The sequence below is a fragment of the Trachypithecus francoisi genome, unplaced genomic scaffold (assembly GCF_009764315.1).
Source record: "Trachypithecus francoisi isolate TF-2019V2 unplaced genomic scaffold, Tfra_2.0 Lachesis_group8, whole genome shotgun sequence".
NCBI lineage: Eukaryota > Metazoa > Chordata > Mammalia > Primates > Cercopithecidae > Trachypithecus > Trachypithecus francoisi.
Genome location: NW_022681473.1, coordinates 14,222,681 through 14,244,903, shown reverse-complemented (window position 1 = coordinate 14,244,903; position 22,223 = coordinate 14,222,681). Strand labels below are relative to the sequence as shown.

The window sequence follows — 22,223 nt, the reverse complement described above, 5'->3', positions numbered from 1 at the left end:
AATACAGGGAATTATAATTAGATTGGCATCGTTAAGGCTGAAATTCTAGACATTGCTACCTTATTTATCTTCAACCCTTGCCTTTAAGAGGCAAATGAACACAAAACACAGGTGAATCTTGCTTGGTTCTGAGACAGTGAAGGAATTTCCCCAGTATTTAAATATATTCACATAACCAGCTATATAAATCTAAATATAAAACCAATCTCCAGTAAGTTTTAAGATGGCACTCACCATCTTTGCGAAAAGTTGAACATTACTAACAAAGTCTAATCATATCTTTAGAAGGGGTAAACAGTGATGGCATTTACTGAATTGGAATTACTATTAAAATTCAAAAACTGAACATATTCATTTAACCACAACCCAGTCTTAGTTTTAAATCAGGACTGCCCAAAAAAATATTCTGTCAGTCATTCATGATCTGAATTCTGGTGTATGAGATCTATTAAAGTATGGTACACATAAAAAAGTCATGAGACATTTGTTTTGTAATAAATAAGGCAGCAGCCAATTATTATTCATTAGTAGCTTTTTTGAGATAAGCTATCAAGTCTGCCCTTTCTTCCTTCTTCTTAATGCCGACAAAGATCATTTTTGTTCCAGGGATGTACTTCTTGGGATTCTCCAAATACTCCATCAGTGTATCCTCTCCCCAGGTGATGCCTTTGTTCTTATTGGCGGCTGTGTAAGAGTATCCAGGGGCCTGACCTGTCTTCCGCCCGAAGAGACCATGGAGATTTGGCCCAGTCTTGTGCTTGCCTCCCTTTTCAACGGTGTGGCACTGGGAACACTTCATAATAAAAATCTTCTTGCCTTTCTCAACATCACCTATATTTAATTCTCTTTTTAGTCGCTGGCGCAACAAAGATTCCCGCTCCGAAGCAGGACGTCCCCACTCTCTACAAGCTATTTTTGTTTTGGATAATTATAGATAGATAATTTTATTAAAATATTTTAATCACATTAACCCATTTATGCCTGAGGTTGCAATTTTTTTAATCTGAAAAATCAGACCTTTGCGATGACCTTGAGCAGTAGGATATAAATGACTCCCACATGCAGTGTAAACTAGTTCAACCATTGTGGAAGACAGTGTGGTGTGGTGATTCCTCAAGGATCTAGAACTAGAAATGCCATTTGACCCAGCCATCCCATTACTGGGTATATACCCAAAGGATTATAAATTATCCTACTATAAAGACACATGCACATGTATGTTTAATGTGGCGCTATTCACAATAGCAAAGACTTGGAACCAACACAAATGCCCATCACTGATAGACTGGATTAAGAAAATATGGCACATGTACACCATGGAATACTAGGCAGCCATCAAAAAGGATGAGTTCATGTCCTCTGTAGGGACATGGATGAAGCTGGAAACCATCATTCTGAGCAAACTATCGCAAGGACAGAAAAACAAACAATGCATGTTCTCACTCATAGGTGGGAATTGAACAATGAGAACACTTGGACGCAGGGTGGAGAACATCACACATCAGGGCCTGTCGTGGGGTGAGGGGATGGGGGAGGGATAGCATTAGGAGGAATACCTAATGTAAATGACGAGTTAGTGGGTGCAGCACACCAACATGGCACATGTATACATATGTAACAAACCTTCACATTGTGCACATGTACCCTAGAACTTAAAGTATAATAATTTTTAAAAAATATTACTACCTTAAAGTAAGCACAGGGAAAAAAATAAAAATAAATAAAAAATAAATAAAATAAATGACTCCCACATGCTTAGCGTTCCAATAATGGAACACTAGGAATAATTAATATATAGTGAGTGAAGAAAATAAGCAGAACAGAACCAGTAAGTGATAAGTGGCTTAAATCTCTTAATAAGCTTGCATACTAATGGATTTTGAATATCAAAAATATAAATCAACTATAATTTTTAGAGTACTTCAATAATAATAATACGTAACAGTTATTCAGCACTTACTGTCCCAGCCATTCTTCTAATATATTTATTTAGTCTTCACAACAATCTCATTTTAATATAAAGCACAGGAAGTCAGGGATCTTTCCCATGATCTCAGTATTAATAAGTGATACAGCTGGGAACCCTCTTAGATAGACTGATACCAGGGTCCCGCAATGAACAATTACACTACACTACTAATATACATACAGTTTGTCTCTCTTTCATCTTTATTTTCCTAGTCACTATTAGCATTGCACCATTTAATTAAATTAATGAATAAGTTGTTAGAGCTTTGAGGATTCATTTGAAATCATAAATAAAATAAAAGTAGGTGGAGTCTAAAGGTCACACTGGCCCAACATAAATTGTAGCTATGGAAAATCGCCCCCTGCATCAACTATTGCAATGATTAATATCCCTTTGGCATGCAAAGATGGCCATAAATGACCATTTTTAATATTTCACAAAGTTATTAAAATTATATATTTATACAAAACAACACTATCAAGTTGCTTTAGCATAAAATTACATTAACCCCCTTTGGCTACTCTATTTTAGACTCAGCGAAAGTTTTAATTATCTCTGACAAATAAACTTGGGAAATTAACTATTGAAAAGCAGAGTACATTTGGTGTCACCATTAATCAACTTTGTGATTTGGGGCAAAGTAATTCACCTTTATGTGCCTTCATTTCTTCATCTCTAAAGGAAGAATCATCATCACTTCATATGCTTTTGCAAGGACTTAACTATGATATGTAAAATAACAACTAGGCTGTCAAAAATGAGAGTTGTTATACTAATACTGAATAATAATAACTATATCTAAAGGTAGTTTGCTAACTAAAATACATTTTTATAGGTAGAATGGGATATTTGGTGGTAAAAATATTAGGTTCCATGGTCCAGATGATAAGCTATCAGGAAAACTCCACGCCCCCCCATTCCACTTTACTCACTGGCTTGAAGCACTGTAAGGTTATTTTTTTCAGCTCCAATACCTTGGTTTCTGTTAAAATTAATATTATTCTATGAGAGTGGGGAAGAGGGATCATGAGTTTTCCAAAAACAAACAAAAACAGATGTTGAGCCTTGATGCATGAGGTCTTTGTCAAGTGCATATAAGAGCAGGGTTACAGCAGAAAGAAGAAAAAAGGAAAGGGTTTCAAGCATGGAAGCCAAGTTTCCCCCATTCTGATTTCACCCACCCAAATGTTCATGCAGGTGTTTGGCTCCTGACAGGTGTATCTTGGTGAAATTCTGGGAGGTACTGCTGCCACGCTGCCTTCCACTGAAGTGTGCTCTCCTCCCCAGATGAATGTCGTGTTCTTTCAAAAATTAGAGGCCACAAGCATCATAATACAAGTGTTCAGCTTCCCCTAGGCTCCGTGCTTTGGCCATGGCTCTGTGCTTTGGCCATTGCTGCAAGAAAGGTGTTTACAACTAAAGAATCTCTTAAATGTTTCCTTTGGGTGTGGGGAGAGAAGAGGCAATTAACAGAAAGCACCATTAATTATTCTCTAGAATGATGAGAAACACTAGAGAAAACACAGATAAATATTCCCAGTTGATCCCATTTCTTTACACAACAGTGTGCCCCTCATCACCTAATTGAATCAAGTTCTAATTTTTCTTTTCATACTTTTAGAATCATGATATCTGGGAGGGACTTTCAAGGTAGGGTGACCATTACATATATTACCTAAACTGGAAAACTTGAAAAAGGGAGTTATTAATAATCTTGTCAGGACAGCAAACATAAACAGAGATTGTTTCAGGCAGATGATTGTTTGGTCACCAACATTTTAAGCCAAAACCTGCTATTTATTGTGTCTTTTGTGATTATGTGCTCTGGCTCTGAACAGACTTGCTTGGGGTTGAATTTTGACTTTGTTGCTTATGAGATATGGGCCCTCGATCATCTTTCTTAATCTCACTATGCCTCAGTTTATTAATCAGTAAAAGGTAGGACATAAGAGGGTTATCTTATAGGGTTGTGATGAATTCAAATGAGATACCTGGAAAGTACCTTGACGTACTCAATAAATGTTAGCATTTTGTTTTTGTTAATGATATTATTGTTTTAATTTCTCCATTTTCTGTTCATATTTCTATAAAAAACTGTGCTCATTTTATAGGTATAGTTTTTTAAATTCAGCTTTTGTTATATGACATTGTAAGTTTTTAAAACTTTGTAAATTCTACTTCAAAATTTAATAGTTATTTTACTCTTGAACTCTTGTATTTTGTCTTGTTAATAACATTAATGCAACCCAGATGTTCCTGGTCTCATTAACCTTAACTGTAATATCATGTCATATTAGCTTTTTATTTATAACTTTTTTTTCTTTTTCTTTTTATTATACTTTAAGTTCTAGGGTGTATGTGCACAACGTGCAGGTTTGTTATATGTGTATACATGTGTCATGTTGGTTTGCTGCACACATTAACTTGTCATTTACATTAGGTATTTCTACTAATGCTATCCCTCCCCCATCCCCCCACCCCACGACAAGCCCCGGTGTGTGATGTTCCCTGCCCTGTGTCCGAGTGTTCTCATTGTTCAATTCCCACCTATGAGTGAGAATATGCGGTGTTTGTTTTTCTGTCCTTGCGATAGTTTGCTCAGAATGATGGTTTCCAGCTTCATCCATGTCCCTACAAAGGACATGAACTCATCCTTTTTGATGGCTGCCTAGTATTCCATGGTGTACATGTGCCGTATTTTCTTAATCCAGTCTATCATTGATGGACGTTTGTGTTGGTTCCAAGTCTTTGCTATTGTGAATAGTGCCAAAGTAAACATACACGTGCATGTGTCTTTATAGTAGCATGATTTATAATCCTTTGGGTATATACCCAGTAATGGAATCGCTGGGTCAAGGATCTAGCTCTAGATCCTTGAGGAATCACCACACTGCCTTCCACAATGGTTAAACTAGTTTACACTCCCACCAACAGTGTAAAAGCATTCCTGTTTCTCCACATCCTCTCCAGCACCTGTTGTCTCCTGACTTTTTAATGATCGCCATTCTAACTGGTGTGAGATGGTATCTCATTGTGGTTTTGATTTGCATTTCTCTGATGGCCAGTGATGATGAGCATTTTTTCATGTGTCTGTTGGCTGTATGAATGTCTTCTTTCGAAAAGAGTCTGTTTATATCCTTTGTCCACTTTTTGATGGGGTTATTTTATTTTTTTCTTGTAAATTTGTTCAAGTTCTTTGTAGATTCTGGATATTAGCCCTTTGTCAGATGGGTAGATTAAAAAAATTTTCTCCCATTCTGTAGGTTGCCTGTTCACTCTGACGGTAGTTTCTTTTGCTGTGCAGAAGCTCTTTAGTTTAATTAGATCCCATTTGTCTATTTTGGCTTCTGTTGCAATTGCTTTTGGTGTTTTAGACATGAAGTCCTTGCACATGCCTATGTCCTGAATGGTATTGCCTAGGTTTTCTTCTAGAGTTTTTATGGTTTTAAGTCTAATATTTAAGTCTTTAATCCATCTTGAATTAATTTTTTATAAGGTTTAAGGAAGGGATCCAGTTTCAGCTTTCTACATATGGCTAGCCAGTTTTCCCAGCACCATTTATTAAATAGGGAATCCTTTCCCCATTGCTTGTTTTTGTCATGTTTGTCAAAGATCACATGGTTGTAGATGTCTGGTGTTATTTCTGAGGATTCTGTTCTGTTCCATTGGTCGATATCTCTGTTTTGGTACCAGTACCATGCTGTTTTGGTTACTGTAGCCTTGTAGGATAGTTTGAAGTCAGGTAGCGTGATGCCTCCAGCTGTGTTGTTTTGGCTTAGGATTGTCTTGGCAATGCGGGCTTTTATTCTTTTTGGTTCTATATGAACTTTCAAATAGATTTTTTCCAGTTCTGTGAAGAAAGTCATTGGTAGCTTGAAGGGGATGGCATTGAATCTATAAATTACCTTGAGCAGTATGGCCATTTTCACAATATTGATTCTTCCTATCCATGAGCATAGAATGTTCTTCCATTTGTTTGCGTCCTCTTTTATTTCACTGAGTATAGTTTGTAGTTCTCCATGAAGAGGTCCTTCACAGCCCTTGTAAGTTGGATTCCTAGATATTTCATTCTCTTACAATTGTGAATGGGAGTTCACTCCTGATTTGGCTCTCTGTCTGTTATTGGTGTGTAAGAATGCTTGTGATTTTTGCACATTGATTTTGGCTGAATTTGCTTATCAGCTTAAGGAGGTTTGGGGCTGAGATGATGGGGTTTTCTAAATATACAATCATGTTATCTGCAAACAGGGACAATTTGACTTTCTCTTTTCCTAACTGAATACCCTATATTCCTTTCTCTTGCCTGATTGCCCTGGCTAGAACTTCCAACACTATGTTGAATAGGAGTGGTGAGAGAGGGCATCCCTGTCTTGTGCCAGTTTTCAAAGGGAATGCTTCCAGTTTTTGCCCATTCAGTATGACACTGGCTGTGGGTTTGTCATAAATAGCACTTATTATTTTGAGATACGTTCCATCAATGCCTAGTTTATTGAGAGTTTTTAGCATGAAGGCCTGTTGAATTATGTTGAAGGCATTTTCTGCAACTATTCAGATAATTATGTGGTTTTTTATTTTGGTTCTGTTTATGTGATGGATTACCTTTATTGATTAACGTATGTTGGACCACTCTTGCATCCCAGGGATGAAGCCAACTTGATCATGGTGGATAAGCTTTTTGATGTGCTGCTGAATTTGGTTTGCCAGTATTTTACTGAGGATTTTCGCAAGGATGTTCATCAGGGATATTGGTCTAAAATTCTCTTTTATTGTTGTGGCTCTGCTAGGCTTTGGTATCAGGATGATGCTGGCCTCATGAAATGAGTTAGGGTGGATTCCCTCTTTTTCTGTTGATTAGAATAGTTTCAGAAGGAATGGTACCATCTCCTCTTTGTACCTCTGGTAGAATTAGGCTGTGAATCCATCTGGTCCTGGACTTTTTTTGGTTGGTAGGCTATTAATTATTGCTGCAATTTCAGAGCCATTATTGGTCTATTCAGCGATTCAACTTCTTCCTGGTTTAGTGTTGGGAGGGTGTATGTGTCCAGGAATTTATCCATTTCTTTTAGAAAGCCTGGTTAGCTGCCTCAGTCTGCTTCTTGGCCATTGAAAGCTGATGGCCCAAGGATTCTTTCAATTTTCAAATAGTGAAATTTTTATTAGTCCAGATTAATAGTGTACTTCTTATCTACTTATTCAAGTCAACTGCATAAAGCAATAGCCAGCCACATTCATAATTTTTTTCCAGACCTATCTCTCTTTCTCTCTCCCTCTCTACCTCTACCTCTATGCCTATCTCTGTCTCCATCATCATCTCTATATCTATCTATAGCTCTCTATCTTCTTTTAATTTCAAATACCCCAAGGCTATCAGCCTTCTCTGGGAGAGCCACTCTACTTAAACTTATTTTCTGTAAGCCATTTTGTCAAACTTAAAATATTTACTTCTTTACATCATCTTCAACCATTTAGAGCTTTTGGCAGAGGACTCTGATGACCATAATCTTGCTTTGCTCCTTGCTGCAAGTCTGAGTTTTATTGGCCTTTTTTACTTCGACTGGGTGGAAATGAAAATCAGTTTTCTCTTCTAACTCTAAAAGTCCCCACATTTCTCAACTCCTTCTATATTTTCTTTCATTCTTGCTTACAAACTGACCAGTTGTTTTGTGTGTTTGTCTGCCTTTTGTAGAACCTTGTTATATGCATCTAAGAACCACTTAATGCTACAAGCATTCTGTTTTCTTACATAATCTCCCTTCCAAGTTATCACAGGTAACAGTTGTACCAAACGTTTTACTGTACCAAAGATGAATTGCTGTGTTTCCAGTTGGCAATAACAGATTCTTTGATACCTACTGCTTGCCCCTAAATAAACTTACAAATGTTAACACTTTTTTTTACGATAGCACACTACTACTTATACAAATTTCCTTAACAGTTATAATAGACTGAGTACGCTATAGTAGAAAACAATCCAAAATAGATTTATTTCTTGCTAACACTACACGCCCATCTTGGGTCCTCTGGGAGAGCTTCTCCTGCATCATCATGTTCCTTGTGAGTCAGTTACGAATGGAAGCCTCAAGAAAGGAGAAGGTATAAAACACATACACAAAAAGCCTCTGCCTGGAAATGAGACGTGTCACATCTTCTCACATTTCTTTTTCTAGAGCAAGTCACATGGACTTCAAAGGTATGAAGAACTACAGTACAATCTCAGGGAGTGTAAGGGAAGCAGATTTTGATGCAGAGCTACATAGTCTATTCTGGGTTTCATAAGTCTTATTTCCATTTTTCATTCACTGTTCTCCATGTGTTATGTCCACAGCTCCAAAAGGCACCCCATAATCAATAAGGCCAGGAGAATATTCTCTTCCTCCATCTCTTCAGGGCATCTTTGATTTACTTGTCACTCAGGCTGTAGATCAATGGATTCAACTTGGGGATCATCACAGTGTATACAATAGAATCCACCTTGTTTCCACTCAGAGAAGCATCAGAGTGAGAGCACAAATAGACAAAGATTCCTGAGAAGTAGAAGAGAGTCACTGCTATCAGGGGAGAACACCAATGTTGAAGACCTTAGACCTGCCTTCAACTGAGATGATCTTCAGAATGGTAGCAACGACATAACCATAAAATATCATGATAACCAAGACAGAAGTGAGTCCAAATACCACCGTAAGCATGGAGGTCATGACTTGACAGAAAAAGGTGTCAGAGCAAGATAGGATCAACAGTTGGGGCAGGTCACAGAAGAAATGGTTGCTATTTGGCCCACAGAAATGGAGCTGAAGCACAGCACATAGTTGGATAAATGAGCCAAGGATAATAGTTATACAGGTTCCAACCACTATGTGCACACAGAGGTTGGGGACATGGATGGCCATGTAGAGCTGAGGGTTACAAATGGCAGCATATCAATTACAAGCCATAGCTTCCAGAAGACAGCACTCAGTCAGACCCAGGCTAGAGAAGAAGTATTGCATGGTGCACCCCATAAAGGAGATGAATGTTGGCGATGATATAACCATAAGATATCATGATAACCAAGACAGACGTGAGTACAAAGATTACTTGAGCATAGAGGTCATGACTTGAGAATAAAAACAAAACAGTACGAGAACAGGATAGAATCAGCAATTGGGGCAGGTCACAAAAGAAATGGCTGCTATTTGTCTCACAGAAATGGAGCAGAAGCTAGGCACATAGTTGAATAAATGAGCCAAAGAACCAGTTGTACAAGATCCTGCCACCACTGGCATACATAGAGTGGGCGACACGATGGCCATGTAGAGCAGAGGATCACAAATGGCAGCACATCGATCATAAGCCATGGCTGCAAGAAGACAGCACTCAGTCAGATTCGGCCTAGAGAAGCACTGCATGGTGCACCCCATAAAGGAGATGAATTTTTGCTTCTTGAAAAAGTCTGAGGGCATATTGGAGGCTATAGTGGAAACACAGCAGATGTCCAGAAAAGACAGATTACTAAGGAAAAAGTACACAGGTGCATGTAGATGGGAGTTCCTCCTGATAAGGGTGATGAGACTCACATTTCAGGACATGGTCAGGAGGTAGATCCCTAGGAACATTGAAAAGAGAAAAATAGTGGTCTTTGGATATTCAGAGAATCCCAAGAGAATGAACTTTGTAATTGTCGTACTACTCCTTTCCACAGTCATTGCACTGGTGATTCTAGAATCTGTATAAATCTCTAAGTCAGTTGTTACTCCAATTTCTGTTGAAATAAACCACCATGTATCCAAAATGAACACAGAACCAAGTGAAATACTGAACCAAGTTAGAGGAAATAGCCCTGATTAGTGCTCCCCACCAACACACGTTAACAAATCAGTCAAACTAAAAGTCTCAGCCCAGTGAAAGTAACTTGAAGAATGAAGGGAAATACAACATGTTTTTGGACAGGCCAAACAGAGACACTGATAAAAGGCATTCTTGAAGAAGTTTGTACTTTGGGCAAAAGGAAAGTGATTTTAAATGGAAGGTGATGAGACATAGTAAGAGTGAAAAGCATAGGAAGTAGAAATATATAATAAAGTCCAAAAATACACATTATATAAAACTGGTAATAACATATTTTATGTGGCGAGAAAATTATATGAAATTAAAATACAAATAAAAATCGTGCACAAATTAAGGGATAATTAGAATTAAAAATATCAAAAGTCCTTGAATCACACAGGAAAATGATAAAAATATTGATTAAAGTTAAAATTTGATAAGATATACACATAATTAAGTTTCTGGGGTAATCATGAAAGTAATAGAAATAGAATGTGCACATTCAACAAGTAGAGGAGAAAATGTAAAAATAATTCTAATCTATCCAACAAGGCCAAGAAATAATGAAAATAAAAACAAAATAAATCTTTATAAAATTCATCAAAAATAACCAAATAAAAATAAGGGAACAACTGAAACAAATTGCATATGAAGGAAATACACCTAAAAACTATTGTCCAATAGGTGATGAAAACAAGATTTCTACATATGGCCATGAAATCCAAACAGTTAATTTTTTAAAACCTGTAATACAAAAAGTTAAAACAGAGATACGAAAGCTTAAGACAGAAATGAAAAGATAACAGAAGAGGATGAAAAATGCATTGGCATAACTCAGCTATGAAGGAGAAAAAATTACACCACAGAAACGCAAAAATGAAATCTGTGTGGGAGTAGCAATGAGGACAAAAATAAGCTACTAAAAACAGCAAATGATGTAGAAAATAGGCTTCAAGAAAAGTGAGAAAAATGAAATTTGGAAAGAAAAAGGAGCTTTTAAAAATAGAGGGAAAGAGGAGGAGGAGCTTTAAGATGGCTGACTAGAGGCATCTGTTACTCTCCTCCACCACAAAGAAGAACCAAAATAGCAAGTAGATAATCACACTTCAAGAAGATTGTCTAAGAAAGAACACTGGAATTCTACAGAGAAGTAACAGGAAATACCTATGGCAAGGAAGGAGAGGGAAGCAAGGGATCTGCTGGGAGCCTGCAGAGGCTCCCCAGTGTGAGCAAAGCATAAGTGAGAGAACCCCAGTGGTTCACATTTCCACCGAGAACTCCTGTAATCTTAACCACAAGAGAACCATCAATCTATGTGAGTCCTAGACTAACCTAGAGAGCTGCCTGAAGACCATTTGATGGCATTGCTCTGGAGAGGGAGCTCACACTGGATCCCACATACTCCCTGAGTCCTAAGCAGCTACAGCACAGTGCCACCTTAAAAGCCCAGCCCCTCACAGATTGCATCCTGCCCTGGGACACAACAGCCCACGTATCTCCACATCCCTGGAACCCTATGGACATACTCCATCCCCAGTCTCTGCCTCTGCTAGCTGCTGCCACCGGGTCAAAGTGTGAGCCATTGGTAGCGACCCTGATGCCCCCAGCAGTGGAGCCACTGATATGGTTTAACTCTGTGTCCATACCCAAATTTCAACTTGAATTGTAATCCCCACATGTCAGAGGAGGGACCTTGTGGGAGATGACTGGGTCATGGGGGTAGATTTTTCCTCTGCTATTCTCCTGATAGAGAGCAAGTTCTCACGAGAGTTGACATTTTAAGGTGCGTCACCTCCTCTGGCTTGCTCTCTCTCCTGCCACCATGTCAGATGTGCCTTACTTCTCCTTCTGCCGTGACTGTAAGTCCCTTGAGGCCTCCCCAGTCATGCTTCCTATACAGCCTGTGGAATTGTGAGCCAATTAAACCTCCTTTCTTTCTAGATTACCCAGTCTCCGGTATTTCTTTATAGCAGTATGAGAACGGACTAATACACAAAGTGACCAATTGTTGGCAACTGATTCTAAAATGTACATGGAAAGCCACTTCATTTCAAGCATTGATTCTGAGAATATTCCGCAATAAATCTCCTGGAGGCAAATTTTGGCTTCACAGCTTGTTTTCTGGAGTTCCAACCTTGGACAACGGCTTTTCAAAACAGGAAAGCTGAAAATTCACACATGCTTATTCCTCATGACTCAGTAATTCTACTTCTCCAGAACAACGTTGTATTCGCCTCAAATACCCATCCATGTGGAATGGATATGTAAATTTTGGTCTATACACTGAAATGCTGTATAAAAATGAAAGAAACTGTAGTTGCAGGATTACATGGAAGAAAGTTGTAACTATAACGTTAAGTAAGAGAAGCAAAACACAAAAGGATGTTTAAATAGGATTGCAAAAATTTAAAACTTAGGAAGAAGCAAAACTAAACTACTTTGGTTAGTGATACATACATAGTGAAATTATAACGTAAAGCAATAAATGGTTACATCAGATGTGGAAAGGGGCTTTTGTGATTCAGAAAGACACAGAGAGCCTCTGGGATGATGGTGTGCTGTATTTCCTGATGTTAGTTGTGGTTACACTAGTGTCTTTTAATACCATTGCAGTGTACATTTATACTTTATGTATTTTGTATGTGTGTAGAAATTTTACAATAAAAAGCAAAAACGAGAAAAATTTAAAAAATAAATGATTTAAGTAAATGTCCTCATTGCATAAAGGCCAGTTTTGAAATAAAAAATTCCAACAGAATAAAGGAAAATAATTCACCTCATTCCAAAAGGGACCCACGTTCATTCCTGTAAATTTCTGTGAACACTTCCAATAGTCCAAATACTCTAGAGCAGAGGAGATGAGTTTTTGCAAGAATCAACAGACTCTGTCAGGACCTACAAAGCTTTGTTTAGGTTGAACCATTCCAATCTAAACAAATGGAAAGAACAATGTTGGATTTTCTTATTGCTGGAAAATACTATCACCTTCCTGGTATTAATGGGAATTTTCAGATGTTGTTTTGTTCATCTTCCTGCCTTTGAACAGGCTTAAATTAACACCATCCGAGATTTTTCTGGAAAAATATACATATTAGACATTTTGGGGATCCAATAATATGTTAGGTTTTGGCTTTTTAAAGTTAAAAAATAATGTAAGAGGTCAAAAGAGATATGCAGGCCCAATATCAATTATTGGTAAGTCACCTCCTATATCAATAATTACTATATTTATTAATTGCCAGAGCCTACAAAAATAGCAGCAAGCCATTATCAATATTTCAAATGCTAATAGAAATATGTACATTTATTCTAATGTACACTATACAGAGAAATTAAACCATTAAATTCCTTTGCTTTCTATGAGAATAACAGCACTTTACTGTGGTTTCTCTATGTCACACTAGGAATATTTTATTGTTTTTGATGAATAAAAATAGAGAAATTTATTATTAAGAGGAAAGTTAAATTTCAATATTTGTTTATGCTATGACTTTTAGATTACTTAATTCCTCTGAGCTTTATTTTAATCTTATATAAAATGATAATAATGCCTACCTCACAGGGTCGTTTAAAGCTCTTAGTTAAGATAGGAAATAGAACCTAATACAAGAGCAGACTCTTGATTAATAGTTGTTACAGTAAGAGTTTATTATTGTACTATTATTGTTAATAATTATTATTACTTAAATGGTTGTTTTGAGGGTAAATCTTTCATGGCTGGGGTTAATAATAGCAAAAAGGGGAATCATCTGGTAATGTGGAATTTGGAACCATGGTCCTACCTGGTGTGGTCTCAGGAAATCTCTACTCTCCATTACCACTCCACATCCTGGGTAATGCTTAACATTCCACACAAGAGGTTTCACTTTTAGCTAAGAGTGGTGTCTATTAAAACATAAGTAACTACTTTGGGTAAGTGAAGGTAATATGACAAAACAACAAATAATAGGTATTGGAAAAGGGAAGATAGGTAATAAGAGGGAGGAGCAAACATTGTTACTTGAAGCCCACTCATGGGTTAGGAGAGCAAGACAAAAGAGGAAAGGGAAAAACAAAGAACAGTGTGGAGCAAGTGTTGATGGTGAACTGGAGACACCGAAGACAAATTGTTCTTGGATGCCTCTGCCAACATTACTTACAAAGATATCCTTCACAATTCTGTGCCTGTGTGGAACCTGGGAATATGGCTAACACTGCTGGTTTGTCTTGGTCCTATACCTCAGCCTTGCCCTTGGTCCTCAGAATAGCATAGAGTTATTTTTCAGGAGACATGCCTTCCACTAGAGATTCTCTTAAATGTTTCCTTAGGGAAACAAAAACACAAAAGAAGAAGCAATTATCAGAAGACAGTATTTTCCATTAATTATTCTCAGGAGTATTGGATAAGGAAAATGAGTGGGAAATGTTCTCAGCTGGTCCCATCCATCTCATTCACCATCCTTTGTGAACCAATTAAGAGTTGTGGGCCAGGCGCGGGGGCTCATGACTGTAATCCCAGCACTTTGGGAGGCTGAGGAGGGAAGATCACAAGGTCAGGCGATCAAGACCATCCTGGATAACACGGTGAAACCCTATCTCTACTAAAAATACAAAAAATTAGCTAGACATGGTAGCACATGCCTGTAGTACCAGTTACTTGGGAGGCTAAGGCAGGAGAATCACTTGAAGCCAGGAGGTGCAGGCTGCAGTGAGCCAAGATCACACTAACTGCACTCCAGCTTGGGCAACAGAGTGAGACTCGGTCTCCAAAAAAAAAAAAAAAAAAAAAAAAAAAAAAAAAAAAGAGAGTTGTGAAGCATATTGGGTAGATACATAGCAATGGAACTGAGAGATCAAATGCTAGATCTACTTTTAGTTCTTTAAGGACTCTCCACACTGTATTTCACAGCGGTTGTACTAGCTTACATTTCCACCAATGGTGTAAAAGTGTTCCCTTTTCAACCCATTTGTGCCAACAACTATTTTTTTTTAATTTTTTTTTATCATGGCTATTCTTGCAGGTGCAAAGTGGTATTGCATTGTGGTTTTGACTTGCATTTCCCTAATAATTAGTGATGTTGAGCATTTTTTCATACGCTTGTTGGCCACTTGTGTATCTTCTTTTGAGAATTGTCTATTCATGTCCTTAGGCCACTTTTTTTTTTTTTTTTTTTTAGTATCTTCTTTCTTTTTTTTTTTTTATTATACTTTATGTTCTAGGGTACATGTGCATAACGTGCAGGTTTGTTACATATGTATACTTATGCCATGTTGGTGTGCTGCACCCATCAACTCGTCAGCACCCATCAATTCATCATTTATATCATGTATAACTCCCAATGCAATCCCTCCCCCCTCCCCCCTCCCCATGATAGGCCCCAGCGTGTGATGTTCCCCTTCCCGAGTCCAAGTGATCTCATTGTTCAGTTCCCACCTATGAGTGAGAACATGCGGTGTTTGGTTTTCTCTTCTTGTGATAGTTTGCTAAGAATGATGGTTTCCAGCTGCATCCATGTCCCTACAAAGGACGCAAACTCATCCTTTTTTATGGCTGCATAGTATTCCATGGTGTATATGTGCCACATTTTCTTAATCCAGTCTGTCACAGATGGACATTTGGGTTGATTCCAAGTCTTTGCTATTGTGAATAGTGCCGCAATAAACATACGTGTGCATGTGTAGTAGAGTAATTTATAATCCTTTGGGTATATACCCAGTAGTGGGATGGCTGGGTCATATGGTACATCTAGTTCTAGATCCTTGAGGAATTGCCATCCTGTTTTCCATAATGGTTGAACTAGTTTACAATCCCACCAACAAAAGCAGTGTATAGGCCACTTTTTTATGAGATTGTTTGTTTTTTTCTTTCTGATTTGTTTGAGTTCTTTATGTATTCTGGATATTAGTCCTATGTGAGATGTATAGATTGTGAAGATTTTCTCCCATTCTGTGGGTTGTCTGTTTACTCTGTTGATTATTCCTTTTTCTGTACAGAGGCTTTTTTGTTTAGTTAAGTCCCATCTATTTGTTTTTGCTTTTTGCACTTGCTTTTGAGTTTTTGGTCATGAAGTCTTTGCCTCAGCCAACGTCTAGAAGGGTTTTTCCAATGTTATCTTCTAGAATTTTTATGGTTTCAAGTCTTAGATTTAAGTCTTTAATCCATCTTGTGTTGATTTTTGTGTAAGATGAGATATGAGGATCCAGTTTTATTCTTCTACATGTGGCTTGCCAGCTATCCCAGCACCATTTGTTGAATAGGGTGTCATTTTGCCACTTTATGGTTTTGTTTGCTTTGTCAAAGATTAGTTGGCTGTTAGTATTTGGCTTTATTTCTGGATTCTCTATTCTGTTCCATTGGTCTATGAGCCTATTTTTGTACCAGTACCATGCTATTTTGGTGACTATGGCCTTAGAATATAGTTTGAAGTAGGTAATGTGATGCCTCCAGATTTTTTCTATATGCTTAGTCTTGCTTTGGCTATGCAGGCTCTTTTTCCATTCCTTATGAATTTTGGGATTGTTTTTTCAGTTCTGTGAAGACTGATGGTGGTATTTTGATTGGAATTGCATTGAATTTGTAGATTGCTTTTGGCCATATGGTCATTTTTACAATATTAAATATACCCATCCATGAGCATGCGATGTGTTTCCATTTGTTTGTGTTGTCTATGATTTCTTCTAGTAATGCTTTGTAGTTTTCCTTATAAAGGTCTTTCAACTCCTTGGTTAGGTATATTCCTAAGTTTTTTGTTTGTTTGTTTGTTTTTGCAGCTATTGTAAAAGCAATTGAGTTCTTGATTTGATTCTCAGCTTGGCCACTGTTGGTGTATGGTAGAGCTTCTGATTTGTGTACATTAATTTTGTATCCTGAAACTTTGCTGAATTCATTTACCAGTTCTAGGAGCTTTTTGGATGAAGCTTTAGGACTTTCTAGGTATACGATTATATCATCAGCAAACAGTGACAGTTTGACATCCTCTTTACTGATTTGGATGTCCTTTACTTCTTTCTCTTGTCTGATTGCTCTGGCTAGGACTTCCAGTACTATGTTAAATAGAAGTGGTAAGAGTGGGTGTCCTTGTCTTGTTACATTTCTCAGGGGGAATGCTTTCAACTTTTTCCTGTTCAGTGTAGTGTTGGCTGTGGGTTTGCAACAGATGGCTTTTATTACCTTAAGATATGTCCCTTCTATGCCAATTTTGCTGGGGATTTTAATCATAAAGAGATGCTGGATTTTGCCAAATGCTTTTTCTGCATTTATTTAGATGATCATATGATTTTTGTCATTAATAATGTTTATGTGGTGTATCATGTTTAGTGACATATCATGTATATGTTAAACCATCCCTGAATCCCTGGTATGAAGCCTACTGGGTCATGGTGAATTATCTCTTCTATATGCTACTGGATTTGGTTAGCTAGTATTTCATTGAGGACTTTTGCATCTATTAGTTCATTCTCATGCTACTATGATGAAATATTCAAGATTGGTTAATTTATAAAGGAAAGTTTAATTGACTCACAGTTCTGGATGGCTGGGGAAACCTCAGGAAACTTAAAATCGTGGCAGAAGGGGAAGAAAACATGTCCTCCTTCAAACGGTGGCAGAAGAGAAAAGTGCCAAGAAAAGTGGTAAAAGCCGCTTCTAAAAACATCAGATCTCATGAGAACTCACTATCACAAAACGAGCATGAGGGTAACCATCCCCATGATTCAATTACCTCCCACCGGGTCCCTCCCATGACACGTGGGGATTACAGGAACTACAATTCAAGATGAGATTTGGGTGGGGACACAGCAAAACCATATCATATATACATCAAGGATATTTGTCTGTAGTTTTCTTTTTTATTATATCTTTTCCTGGTTTTGATATTAAGGTGATACTGGCTTTAAGGAAAAATTTAGGGAGAATTCCCTCTTTCTCTATCTTGTGGAATATTGTCAATAGGATTGGTACCAATTTTTCTTTGAATATCTGCTAGAATTCAGCTGTGAATCCATGTGGTCCTGGACTTTTTTGTTGACATTTTTTTAATTACCATTTCAACCACACTGCTTGTTATTGATCTGTTCGAAGTTTCTATTTATTCCTGGTTTAATCTAGGAGGGTTGTATATTTTCAGGAATTATCCATCTCCTCAGGTTTTGTGCATAATGTGTTAATAGTAGCCTTCAATGGTCTTTTGTATTTCTTTTTTTTTTTTTTTTTTTTTTTTTTTTTTTGAGACGGAGTCTCGCTCTGCCGCCCAGGCTGGAGTGCAGTGGCCGGGTCTCAGCTCACTGCAAGCTCCGCCTCCTGGGTTTACGCCATTCTCCTGCCTCAGCCTCCCAAGCAGCTGACTACAGCGCCCCGCCATGTCGCCCGGCTAGTTTTTTGTCTTATTTATAGTAGATGACTATTTCACCATGTTAGCCAGGATGGTCTCGATCTCCTGACCTCTGATCCCCGCCGTCTCGGCCTCCCAAGTGCTGGGATTACAGGCTTGCCACCGGCCCAGGCCGGTCCTTTTGTATTTCTAGGTATCAGTTGTAATACCTCCCATTTCATTTCTTTTTTTTTTTTTTTATTTATTTATTTATTTTTTTTTTATTATACTTTAAGTTCTAGGATACATGTGCATGACGTTTATATCATGTATAACTCCCCAATGCAATCCCTCCCCCCCCTCCCCCCTCCCCATGATAGGCCCCAGTGTGTGATGTTCCCCTTCCCGAGTCCAAGTGATCTCATTGTTCAGTTCCCACCTATGAGTGAGAACATGCGGTGTTTGGTTTTCTCTCTTGTGATAGTTTGCTAAGAATGATGGTTTCCAGCTGCATCCATGTCCCTACAAAGGACGCAAACTCATCCTTTTTTATGGCTGCATAGTATTCCATGGTGTATATGTGCCACTTTTCTTAATCCAGTCTGTCACAGGTGCCATTTGGGTTGATTCCAAGTCTTTGCTATTGTGAATAGTGCCGCAATAAACATACGTGTGCATGTGTCTTTGTAGTAGAGTATTTATAATCCTTTGGGTATATACCCAGTAGTGGGATGGCTGGGTCGTATGGTACATCTAGTTCTAGATCCTTGAGGAATCGCCATACTGTTTTCCATAATGGTTGAACTAGTTTACAATCCCACCAACAGTGTAAAAGTGTTCCTATTTCTCCCATCCTCTCCAACACCTGTTGTTTCCTGACTTCTTAATGATTGCCATTCTAACTGGTGTGAGATGGTATCTCATTGTAGTTTTGATTTGCATTTCTCTGATGGCGAGTGATGATGAGCATTTTTTCATGTGTCTGTTGGCTGTATGGATGTCTTCTTTTGAGAAATGTCTGTTCATATCCTTTCCCCACTTTTTGATAGGGTTGTTTGTTTTTTTCTTGTATATTTGTTTGAGTTCTTTGTAGATTCTGGATATTAGCCCTTTGTCAGATGAGTAGGTTGCAAAAATTTTTTCCCATTCTGTAGGTTGCCTGTTCACTCTGATGGTAGTTTCTTTAGCTGTGCAAAAGCTCTTTAGTTTAATTAGATCCCATGTGTCAATTTTTGCTTTTGCTGCCGTTGCTTTTGGTGTTTTAGACATGAAGTCCTTGCCCATGCCTATGTCCTGAATGGTACTACCTAGATTTTCTTCTAGGGTTTTTATGGTATTAGGTCTAACATTTAAGTCTCTAATCCATCTTGAATTAATTTTCGTATAAGGGGTAAGGAAAGGATCCAGTTTCAGCTTTCTACTTATGGCTAGCCATTTTCCCAGCACCATTTATTAAATAGGGAATCCTTTCCCCATTTCTTGTTTGTCTCAGGTTTGTCAAAGATCAGATGGCTGTAGATGTGTGGTATTATTTCTGAGGACTCTGTTCTGTTCCATTGGTCTATATCTCTGTTGTGGTACCAGTACCATGCTGTTTTGGTTACTGTAGCCTTGTAGTATAGTTTGAAGTCAGGTAGCGTGACGCCTCCAGCTTTGTCCTTTTGACTTAGGATTGTCTTGGCAATGCGGGCTCTTTTTTGGTTCCATATGAACTTTAAAGCCGTTTTTTCCAATTCTGTGAAGAAAGTCATTGGTAGCTTGATGGGGATGGCATTGAATCTATAAATCACCTTGGGCAGTATGGCCATTTTCATGATATTGATTCTTCCTATCCATGAGCATGGTATGTTCTTCCATTTGTTTGTGTCCTCTTTGATTTCACTGAGCAGTGGTTTGTAGTTCTCCTTGAAGAGGTCCTTTACATCCCTTGTAAGCTGGATTCCTAGGTATTTTATTCTCTTTGAAGCAATTGTGAATGGAAGTTCATTCCTGATTTGGCTCTCTGTTTGTCTGTTACTGGTGTATAAGAATGCTTGTGATTTTGCACATTAATTTTGTATCCTGAGACTTTGCTGAGGTTGCTTATCAGCTTAGGAGATTTTGGGCTGAGACAATGGGGTTTTCTAAATATACAATCATGTCATCTGCAAACAGGGACAATTTGACTTCTTCTTTTCCTAACTGGATACCCTTGATTTCTTTCTCTTGCCTGATTGCCCTAGCCAGAACTTCCAACACTATGTTGAATAGGAGTGGTGAGAGAGGGCATCCCTGTCTTGTGCCAGTTTTCAAAGGGAATTTTTCCAGTTTTTGCCCATTCAGTATGATATTAGCTGTGGGTTTGTCATAAATAGCTCTTATTATTTTGAGGTACGTTCCATCAATACCAAATTTATTGAGCGTTTTTAGCATAAAGGGCTGTTGAATTTTGTCAAAAGCCTTTTCTGCATCTATTGAGATAATTATGTGGTTCTTGTCTTGGTTCTGTTTATATGCTGGATTATGTTTTATTGATTTGCGAATGTTGACCCCTTGCATCCCAGGATGAAGCCCACTTGATCATGGTGGATAAGCTTTTTGATGTGCTGCTGAATCCGGTTTGCCAGTATTTTATTGAGGATTTTTGCATGGATGTTCATCAGGATATTGGTCTAAAATTCTCTTTTTTTGTTGTGTCTCTGCCAGGCTTTGGTATCAGGATGATGTTGGCCTCATAAAAAGAGTTAGGGAGGATTCCCTCTTTTTCTATTGATTGAAATAGTTTCAGAAGGAATGGTACCCTCCTCCTTGTACCTCTGGTAGAATTCGCCTGTGAATCCATCTGGTCCTGGACTTTTTTTGGTGGGTAGGCTATTATTTGCCTCAATTTCAGAGCCTGCTATTGGTCTATTCAGGGATTCAACTTCTTCCTGGTTTAGTCTTGGGAGAGTGTAAGTGTCCAGGAAATTATCCATTTCTTCTAGATTTTCTAGTTGATTTGCATAGAGGCATTTATAGTATTCTCTGATGGTTGTTTGTATTTCTGTGGGGTCGGTGGTGATATCCCCTTTATCATTTTTTATTGCGTCTATTTGATTCCTCTCTCTTTTCTTCTTTATTAGTCTAGCTAGCGGTCTGTCAATTTTGTTGATCTTTTCAAAAAACCAACTCCTGGATTCATTGATTTTTTGGAGGGTTTTTTGTGTCTCTATCTCCTTCGTTCTGCTCTGATCTTAGTTATTTCTTGCCTTCTGCTAGCTTTTGAATGTGTTTGCTCTTACCTCTCTAGTTCTTTTAATTGTGATGTTAGAGTGTCAATTTTAGATCTCTCCTGCTTTCTCTTGTGGGCATTTAGTGCTATAAATTTGCCTCTACACACTGCTTTAAATGTGTCCCAGAGATTCTGGTATGTTGTATCTTTGTTCTCATTGGTTTCAAAGAACATCTTATTTCTGCTTTCATTTCGTTATGTACCCGTAGTCATTCAGGAGCAGGTTGTTCAGTTTCCATGTAGTTGAGCGGTTTGGATTGAGTTTCTTAGTCCTGAGTTCTGGTTTGATTGCACTGTGGTCTGAGAGACAGTTTGTTATAATTTCTGTTCTTGTACATTTGCTGAGGAGTGCTTTACTTCCAATTATGTGGTCAATTTTGGAATAAGTGTGATGTGGTGCTGAGAAGAATGTATATTCTGTTGATTTGGGGTGGAGAGTTCTATAGATGTCTATTAGGTCCGCTTGGTGCAGAGATGAGTTCAATTCCTGGATATCCTTGTGAACTTTCTGTCTCGTTGATCTGTCTAATGTTGACAGTGGAGTGTTGAAGTCTCCCATTATTATTGTATGGGAGTCTAAGTCTCTTTGTAGGTCTCTAAGGACTTGCTTGATGAATCTGGGTGCTCCTGTATTGGGTGCATAGATATTTAGGAGAGTTAGCTCTTCCTGTTGAATTGATCCCTTTACCATTATGTAATGGCCTTCTTTGTCTCTTTTGATCTTTGATGGTTTAAAGTCTGTTTTATCAGAGACTAGGATTGCAACCCCTGCTTTTTTTTGTTCTCCATTTGCTTGGTAGATCTTCCTCCATCCCTTTATTTTGAGCCTATGTATGTCTCTGCATGTGAGATGGGTCTCCTGAATACAGCAGACTGATGGGTCTTGACTCTTTATCCAGTTTGCCAGTCTGTG

At 38.1% G+C, this 22,223-nt stretch overlaps 1 protein-coding gene across 1 annotated transcript; it reads right to left on the bottom strand.

Annotated features, from left to right (window-relative positions):
- Positions 1–276: 276 nt before the first annotated feature.
- Positions 277–9,303, bottom strand: LOC117080718 (cytochrome c-like). Its single transcript, XM_033205954.1, has 2 exons — positions 9,234–9,303; positions 277–909 (listed from the first exon to the last, which is right to left on the bottom strand). Exons 1-2 carry the CDS (start codon positions 9,301–9,303, stop codon positions 518–520), a joined length of 462 nt encoding a protein of 153 aa, XP_033061845.1. The 3' UTR covers positions 277–517.
- Positions 9,304–22,223: the final 12,920 nt, after the last annotated feature.